Source organism: Pyricularia pennisetigena, chromosome 2, assembly GCF_004337985.1.
Source record: "Pyricularia pennisetigena strain Br36 chromosome 2, whole genome shotgun sequence".
NCBI classification, from domain to species: domain Eukaryota; kingdom Fungi; phylum Ascomycota; class Sordariomycetes; order Magnaporthales; family Pyriculariaceae; genus Pyricularia; species Pyricularia pennisetigena.
In genome coordinates, this window is record NC_043741.1 from 3,274,010 (window position 1) to 3,282,648 (window position 8,639).

The following is an 8,639-nucleotide window of genomic DNA, read 5'->3' on the forward strand; positions in this document are numbered from 1 at the left end:
AAGCCTGCAAGAAATATTACGCGACTGCTTGGCTGACTTCAAACACACCCCACCCAGGTCCTACAACCTCAACGGCACCGGTCCGGCCTCGATCCTGGCGTCGTACAACTTCGACAGGACTTCGCTCCACCAGGGCTCGCTCCCAGAGGTGGAGCACGTGCAGAACGCGGTCGACGCCATGGTCGAGGTACACGGTGACGTGGCGCGCGAGCAGTACACGGGCAACTTCCGCAGGGTCTGCTCGCACCACAACGAGTTCCGCATCGGCGCCTGGACGGAGCCGATGGCGGGACAGATGGAGCTGTACATCCCCGAGTACTTCAAGACTCATAGCAACGTGAGTTTATGGTTTGTGTTGCGAGTGTGCGAGAAACCAAAGCTAAAAAAAAACCATTTGGGGTGGATGTCTAGATGATCTTTGTCGGAGAGCACACTTCGTATACTCATGCCTGGGTTGCTTCGGCGCTCGAGTCTGGTATTCGTGGATCGGTGCAGCTCATGCTCGGTTTGTCCAGTCCTTTTGTTGTCTCCCTCGGCAATCATTCTCTTCATCAGTCGTTCCTGATGCTAATGCTATCCTTCATGATATAGAGCTTGGACTCGTCGACGAGGCAAAGGCTGCCGTCGACAAGTGGATGGCTCGGTGGATAGATGTGGTAAGTGCAAACAAAAACAAATCATCCTGGCCTAGCCTAGGATCCTGGCTCAAGTTTAAGCGTATTTGCCGTCGAGAGTGGTTATCCCCGATGCTGACGATGATCTTGGCTTTTTGCTGTTACAGTAAAAAAAAGAAAAGAAATACGTTGCAGATGTACTAGACATAGACTTGGGATTGAAAGAGTAATGAGTTCTGCTGCGCCATGCCAGTCTCTGAAGAAAGGTCTGTTCATACATTGACTGCCTAGGACAGGGATGCAAGTCCCGGTCGGGATTTTACTGCAGATAAGGAGCGGAACGACCATCAAGGATAGCATGAAAATGTGCAGCTCAGTTGCACAGTCTAATAAAGCAACTTGGTAAATACCCTCTACATCGCGTCTTTGCTGCGCGCAATAGACCTAAAGCTGTGCGCGAATTGGAAACCGTTCGGTTGATTAGGGAAGGATGAGTTGGGTTGGGAGCTTATTGAAGGGTTCAATCCAGTGTACTGTACTGTATGCAAACCCTGTGAAAACCAAGACTGTTCAACACTAAGCACAAGCAGCGCCCGTTAGATTGTTGGGTTGCCTCCCTGCTGCCATGTAATTTAGTTCCTGCCAGGGATCCCACACGACTGGTCGTCCTAATACAGTAAGCCGCCAAGGCGCGGCGACAACGGGAGTTCCACCCTCATATAAAATAAACCTGGGGCTCGCTCTTGTACCCAACTTTATTACTGTAGATTTGGATAAGTTTTTATTTTATTTTATTTTATTTTTTCCACGGCCCATAAATGTAAGAGCAAATTTCAAACGCAAAAAAGAGGCCCTGTTCGAAAAACAAATCTGTCCTGATTTGCGACCGCGACAGATAACTGATAAGCACCCAGTTTGTTGGGCCACTCAGTCGTAGCCCCTGAGCATACGCAGGAAATACATGTGCATTCAACCCCACAACCAGCTCCCAAAATACCCAGTCAGACAGAATAAAGCAACTCCGTAGACAGCAACAATCGGAGAAAGGAAAAATAAAAAAAGAACACAATGAAGGCGTGCGTACTTACGGGCTGCCTCCTGGCGATTCCCCTGGCCGCAGCTGTTCCTATACTTCCAACATCCTCTGCGTCTGGCTATGGCCTTCCTGGCGATACTGGCTACCCGCCCGTTCCAAGCCAACGTGTTCCAGTGGACCCGGTGAACGATCCGTATGACCAATTCCCCCAAGCGCAGCCGAATACCCTCCAGCCTGGAAGGAATCGATGCATGGGCCTCAAAGCTCGATCGTTCAGTTTCGGCACGCTGGTCGATATCTGGAAAAACCCAGCAAAGTATTCAACCACCTCGCATGATTGCAGCGGAGGATCGAGCAAGTCTAGCATTTATTAAAAGCTTCCAAGCCATATTTGAGGAGGGAATGGACTTTCACACGTCGATACCGGCTGGCTTTGAATCAACTTCATTTTGGCTTTGACCCACCCTATTTATGCATGCTTTTTTTTTAGCTGCTGACATGAACTTAGGCCTGGATAAGATTCGTTCCGTCCTCGATATAATTCATATTTACCGGTCTTAATCAAGGCTGCGCAAGCCTCACCTGGCATCATGGTCGAGGTGGCAGCGTGGCGAGGACCGTTCCGGATGTACCGGCGGCCGGTATGCATGAGGCTAAAATAGAGATCGCCGCGGACGGTTCGGATGGAGAACCAAAGGCGCAGCGGGTAATTCGGCCGGTTCGAGACGTGTTGAAACGTACGCAGACCACATCACATTCGGCCGAGTTCCGGCGGGTGGCGCTGTAGCGGCGCACTACTCGGAACAAGTCTGCTTGTTTGTTCTCTGCATGACATATTCCGCAGCAAAGTAGCGCATTTGAATGGGTCGACAAAGATTTTTTTTTCTCTCTTCTTGTCCACACCCGGCCTTCCTACGGTTGTGGTGCCCGATTTCTTGACGAGTCGGGGCCCCATATGGCTTTGACGTCAATGTAGGACCCAAAACAAAACAGAAAAAGGAGACAAATAAACAACAACTGTAAAAATGCCCGTCGAGCAGCCAAGCAAATCCCTGAAAGGGACGCGTTGGTCCAAACCCCGCCAACCCTTTTCCAGTCAGTTACATGAGTCGCGCGCAGCGAGGAAATCAAGGCACTGAGTTTTGATTGATTTGTGCACGGCGGCCCCCCCTCGCTTGATAATACTGCGATAAGTATATCAGTTTGAGATTGGGGAACGTAGGGGGGGAAGCGCACGTAATCGCCCCACTGACAGCCCTGAGCTATGTCATTACGGGGCCATATCTCGGGGTGGGTACTGAGCCACAGCTGTGGGATCACCAGGTACAAAAAAGGTCCAATCAGACACCAGTAAATTGAAAATAACTTGGACGTTTGTGAGGACGGAAAAGAGGCCGAAAGGTTTATTTCCTGCCAAGCTACGTAAGGGAACGGGTTATTCAAGGGAGCCGAGGATAATCTGTTTGGTTGAGAAAAGAGAGAGAGAGGGACAAAAGGATACTGTGATGATTTGCGGCTATGCGTCAACACCCCTTCCCTTGCCAATGGAGTGCCGTTGGTTTCTTGCCCAATCTGGATGACCGATGTATCCTTTCATTTGGCGGTTATCCAATAGCAGCAAAAGAAACAATCCGGCGTAGTCCGTACATGGGAAGGTACTGTAAAATTCTTCTCGACCTTTTTTCTCACTTCGGTTGCCGACGGTTCATTAATTAAACGTCTTGCCAAACCTATGAGCTCGTTCAGGCCGAGTCGCGTGCCTTGAGCACGTGAGGATGCGACAAGCTACCGACCCTTTTCCATTCCGTACCTAGCTAAGCTACTTACCTACCTACCTATCTTATCTCACCTGAATTTTATCTCGGCTGATGATGCAACCATCCCGTGATTTTCAACCTCTCACCGATACGCAGACTATCTTACTTGGATGTAAGAATTTGTGCAACTCGTCCATCATCTCAAGTCAGCCAATTCAACCTATTCCACAGCAACCGGTTATCCTTCGTCCTGACCCTTTCTTTTCTGCAACTCCCTACCAGTGGACCCTCTCACACCCCAAAGTTTCCGAGCGACACAACCCGCATCAATTGTCTTGGCCCTCCAACAGTGCCCATGTCCAACGCTGTGGACTAGATTGGGTGATACCCACTCCGAAGCGGGCTGATGTGACGTACCCAGAATCAGATGCGAGAAGGACAGGGATTTTCCCACGCGATCTCATGGTATCCCAGTTGTCCTGTAGGGTCCCCGATTAGTTTTCATACATAGTTGCTGCACTTTTCTCTGCCGGTTTATCGCCTGTCTTTTCTCTGCACCTTTTTCTCCTGGTTTTTGCTTTTTCTTTGTCTTTTTTTTTTTTTGCACCAACCGTCAGCAGCGCCTTGTCGATTGCGACCATAACCCCTCGCAAACGACTTCGCATGGAGTAAAGTTCACTCGTCCAATCCTTCCTCCCCTCCTTCCTCCCCTCATCCTAAACATCTCTCCAGGGATATTTGTTTCCCCCCTGCTGCGACGATTTGTATTTGCTTGACCTTGTCCCTCAAGGCAACAGTGCAACAACAGCCAAAATGTCGCAAAAGCAGGTGACATCGGACGACAGCTTGGCGGACAATGCTTTTGCTACCGGAAGCCAAGCTAGGAACGACAGCAACAAAGACCTCGCCGGCTTGCATCGGTCGCACAGCGGCATGGACAGCAACGACTCGGCCAACCAGGTGCTCGAGTCCTTGGGCTACAAGCCGGAGCTGCAGCGAAATCGCTCGACATGGCAGGTGGCATTCATGTCTTTTGTCCTCGCCTCGATCCCCTACGGCCTGGCGACCACCATGTTCTACCCCTTGATCGGCGGCGGTCCCGTCAACATCATCTGGGGATGGGTCCTCGTGTCGCTGATCATCATCTGCGTTGCCGCGTCCCTTGGAGAAATCACCAGCGTCTATCCCACCGCCGGAGGTGTCTACTACCAGGCCTTCATGCTCGCGGATCCCAGCTGGCGCCGCGCCGCATCGTGGATCTGTGGCTGGCTCTACGTCGTCGGAAACATCACCATCACCCTGGCCGTCAACTTTGGTACCACGCTCTTCTTCGTCGCCTGTATCAACGTTTTCAAGTATGATGTCGAGGGGGTCCCTACGGGTATCTTTGAGGCGCAGCCGTACCAAGTCTTCCTGATCTTCCTCGGCCTCACTCTGTTCTGCAACGCTGTCTCTTCTCTTGGCAACAAGTGGCTGCCGGTCCTGGATGTGGGTCATCCCCTCAATTTTTACGTTTTGCCCCCTTGGTTCCCCGGATCCAGCTGAGTTAGTTGCACACATCGTGGGAACCTCATTATACTGACTCATGGTTCCCAATTTCTACAGACTGCCGCCATTTTCTGGACCTTTGCTGGCGTCATTGCCATTATGGTTACAGTTCTTGCACTTGCCAAGGGCGGTCGCCGTGATGCTGCGTTCGTCTTTGGTCACTTTGAGACAAACTCTGGCTGGCCCGCCGGCTGGTCTTTTTGCGTTGGTCTGTTGCATGCCGGATATGCCACCTCATCGACAGGAATGATTATCTCGTAAGATTGCATACCCCTTTGAATTGTTGTAACAGAAAAACACACAGACAGATACGCACACTCGCGCAGTCTTGCTGACCTTGCTACCACCAATAAAAGCATGTGTGAGGAGGTCCGCATGCCCTCGACCCAGGTCCCCAAGGCCATGGTTGCTACCGTTGTGCTCAACACCTTTGCCGGTCTCTTGTTCATGATCCCCTTGGTGTTTGTACTTCCCGATATCCAGTACCTGATTGGCCTCGCCTCTGGCCAGCCCGTTCCCGAGATCATCCTCGCCGCCGTCGGCGAACCCGGTGCTGCTATTGCGCTGCTCATGCCCCTGCTTGTCCTGGCCATCATTTGCGGCATCGGCTGCACGACCGCCGCCTCCCGCTGCACCTGGGCTTTTGCGCGTGACGGTGCCATCCCTGGTGCAAAGTGGTGGCGCGTCATCAACGAGAAGCTCGACGTACCTTTGAATGCCATGATGCTCTCCATGGTCGTGCAGATCATCCTTGGCCTCATCTACTTTGGCTCGTCCGCTGCATTCAACGCCTTCTCTGGTGTCGGTGTCATCTGCCTCACAGCCTCGTACGCTACGCCCATCGCCATCAACCTGTTCAAAGGTCGCAAGGCTACCGCCGGCGCCAAGTTCCAGCTTGGTCGCATGGGAGTCTTTTGCAACATTGTCGCCCTCGCCTGGTCTGCGCTCGCCATGCCGCTCTTCTGCATGCCGAGCTACCTGCCCGTAACGCCCGAGACGGTCAACTACGCACCCGTGGTCTTTGTTGCCGCCACCCTAGTTTCTGGTGTGTGGTACATTATGTGGGGAAGGGAGAACTACGCCGGCCCTCCGGTCCAGGAGACGTACAACTAGAGCGTGTGGCGGAGTGTTTCTGGGGGAGGGGGAGGTGAAGGGTGAGTGGGGGCGACAAACATTCACGGCTTTCTGATAGAGCCGTCAAGCCCCCCTACCACCTCCTTGTTTGATATGCTTGGTCTTGGTAATACAAGCTGGCAGTCCAAACGGTTCGAGGGAGTGAGCGAGTTGGAATCTGGAAATTTTGAATATGATAAGAGGCATTGATAAGGAGGAGTCGAGGTGTTGGATCGTGCCGGTGGGGAGCAGCACTGTCTTTTATGTTTTGCTAAAAGGAATGATACCCAGTTGTTTAGTTTTCAATCCAACATTCAAACTCGGAAAAAGTTCGGTACTGCTTGAAAATCGGCAGGTGTGATTTTCTCTGAGCTTGGCATCCCAGCATTGGACTTTGACCGTCTCATGTCTGTATTTCTACGTCAAGTCCGATCGGCGAGTGCTCCGAACTTAAATATTGCCCGAGGTGGATGCCTTTGAGTCTAAAGTCTTGAGTCAAAGCTGAGTTAATTGCAACCTCGTACTCGCGCTATACGGCGGTCCCTTGTGCCGTATACTCCTACCAAGCATTTGCTTTTGGAGGAGTGGAATTTGGTTATTTTTGTATATAGCTGGGCGATATTGCATTCATTTTTGAGCTCCTGGATCACGGCTTCATATTCCAGACTTGCCTGTATTTTCCGAGGTAATCGATAGTCTTTTACAGAGGCAAGCGAGGTAGGTGAGCTCCCAGACATGACTTTCGTTGATCCCCAACACGACAACGCGCCTGCAGCGTTCAGTCCAATTGTAGCACCCGCGATCCACTTGGTCCTGACTTTTGCCCCACCTCAGCTGAGACCTTGATGGCCCGCAACGAACGAGCAAGTTTCACCGCAAGCTCAACCCGTTATCAGATCTACATAGTCTCGTGAGCTTTGCCAACTCAATTTCACCTCTTGACTAGAACTCAGGGACATCATATCTATTCAAAACCAATTACTAAAACCCAAAAAGCTCCATTATCACTTGATAATCTCGAATACCCCCTCAACATTGGAACCAAAACACTACAATAGATACCCACTCTTGCGGTCCAAAACAGAATCCTAGCATCAAGATCAAGATGGGCGGCGGCAACAACCCGCCGGGCTTCCCTCACTCCAACCCCACAGTTAGCTACTGGCAGGACCCTCCACACAAGATCGCCAATCACCGCACCACGGAGACCCTCCCGGACCAGACATGGGACTACGTCATCGTCGGCTCGGGGATCTCGGGCGCCGCAACGGCCTTCAAGCTGCTCAGCCGCGACCCATCACTCAAAGTCGTCATGCTTGAGGCGCGGACGGCCGCCTCGGGAGCATCGGGACGGAACGGCGGCCACTGCCGGCCGGGATGGTGGTCGAACTTTCGGCTGTACGCGACCGCGTTCGGCGTCGACGAGGCGCTCAAGTTCGAGGCGCTGGAGGAGGGTACCGTCCAGGACATTGCCGACTTTGTGAGGGAGCACAAGGTGGACAACGACTTTCAGGACGTCGAGACGGCAGACATCTTCGTCACGGCGGCGGGCTGGGAGGACGCCCTGGCGAAGCTGGAGTTCCGGGAGGAGGTGAGGCGGCGGCGGCGGCGGACAGACGGCGATGGCGGCTCGCGCGTGAAGAAGACTGTCCTGCATGGCGACGAGGCCAGGAGGCATGTCGGAATGCCAGACGCCCACGGCGCGATTGTGTATCCCGCACACGCGCAGAATCCGTACCTGTTGGTTTGTCGGATGCTGGAGCTGGCCATGGAGAAGGGGCTGAACTTACAGACGAACACGCCCGCGCTGGCCGTCAAGCAGGAAGACGCCGCCGGGGCTTGGACGGTGGACACAGACCGGGGAACGGTCAGGGCCCGCAACGTCGTGCTCGCCACCAACGCCTACAGCAACAGCCTGCACGCGGGTCTCGCGGGCACCAAGTTCCTCATTCCCGCGCGCAGCCAGGTGGCGGCCCTCCGACCAGGCAAATCGATGGATCCGAACTTGCTGTTTGGTCGCAGCGGCGGGCCGTGCGACGCGCCGACTGGCGACTACTTCATGACGGCGCCGCGGGGCTCGCGCGGCGAGGGGGACGTCCTCTGGGGCGGTGGACGCAGCGTCTCCGAGACGAGCGAGGTGGGCATCACGGACGACTCGAGCGTCAACGAGCGCGTGGCGGCGTATCTGCACCGGGCGCCGGCCATATTCTACGGTGCCGAGAAGTGGGGACGCGACGGCGACGGGTCCGACGGCGTCGTGCGCGACTGGACGGGAATCACTTGCTATACCCCCGACACGCTGCCGCTTGTCGGGGCGGCTCCGGGCGAGCCGGGCCTGTGGATGACGATCGGGATGAACGGGCACGGCATGGCAATGGCGTTCCGCTGCGCGGAGGCGCTGGTGCAGACCATGCTGGGCGGCGAGGGGGGAGACATGCCGGATTGGTTCCCCAAGTGCATGCGGCTGGAGCGAGCGTGGGAGAAGCCCAAGCTCAACGTCCGCACTGCGTGGTTTGCCGAGTGTTCCTGAAAGCTACAGCCAAGAGATATCGCCTTGTATATCTCGATACT

The 8,639-nt window shown here is 53.9% G+C and overlaps 4 protein-coding genes across 4 annotated transcripts in view; all 4 read left to right on the forward strand.

Moving 5' to 3' along the window:
- The window catches only part of PpBr36_00898 (uncharacterized protein), a gene marked incomplete at both ends in the record, with an annotated part of 3,307 nt that extends 2,013 nt beyond the window's left edge, over positions 1 to 1,294 (forward strand). The window contains 4 exons of the mRNA XM_029888087.1: positions 58 to 337; positions 412 to 505; positions 592 to 656; positions 1,196 to 1,294. Coding sequence (XP_029750852.1) covers positions 58 to 337; positions 412 to 505; positions 592 to 656; positions 1,196 to 1,294 — 538 coding nt within the window. The remainder of the gene's footprint in view (positions 1 to 57; positions 338 to 411; positions 506 to 591; positions 657 to 1,195) is intronic.
- A 388-nt stretch (positions 1,295 to 1,682) lies between these two features.
- PpBr36_00899 (uncharacterized protein) lies at positions 1,683 to 2,437 on the forward strand (the record flags this gene model as incomplete). Its single annotated transcript, XM_029888088.1, has 2 exons — positions 1,683 to 2,008; positions 2,227 to 2,437. The coding sequence occupies 2 exons, from the start codon at positions 1,683 to 1,685 to the stop codon at positions 2,435 to 2,437; spliced, it is 537 nt and encodes a 178-aa protein (XP_029750851.1).
- Positions 2,438 to 4,220: 1,783 nt separating this feature from the next.
- Positions 4,221 to 6,068, forward strand: PpBr36_00900 (uncharacterized protein; the record flags this gene model as incomplete). The annotated part of the gene is made up of 3 exons (XM_029888089.1): positions 4,221 to 4,895; positions 5,013 to 5,212; positions 5,312 to 6,068. The coding sequence occupies 3 exons, from the start codon at positions 4,221 to 4,223 to the stop codon at positions 6,066 to 6,068; spliced, it is 1,632 nt and encodes a 543-aa protein (XP_029752066.1).
- A 1,105-nt stretch (positions 6,069 to 7,173) lies between these two features.
- On the forward strand, positions 7,174 to 8,598 carry PpBr36_00901 (uncharacterized protein; the record flags this gene model as incomplete). Its single annotated transcript, XM_029888090.1, has 1 exon — positions 7,174 to 8,598. The coding sequence occupies one exon, from the start codon at positions 7,174 to 7,176 to the stop codon at positions 8,596 to 8,598; it is 1,425 nt and encodes a 474-aa protein (XP_029752065.1).
- Positions 8,599 to 8,639: the final 41 nt, after the last annotated feature.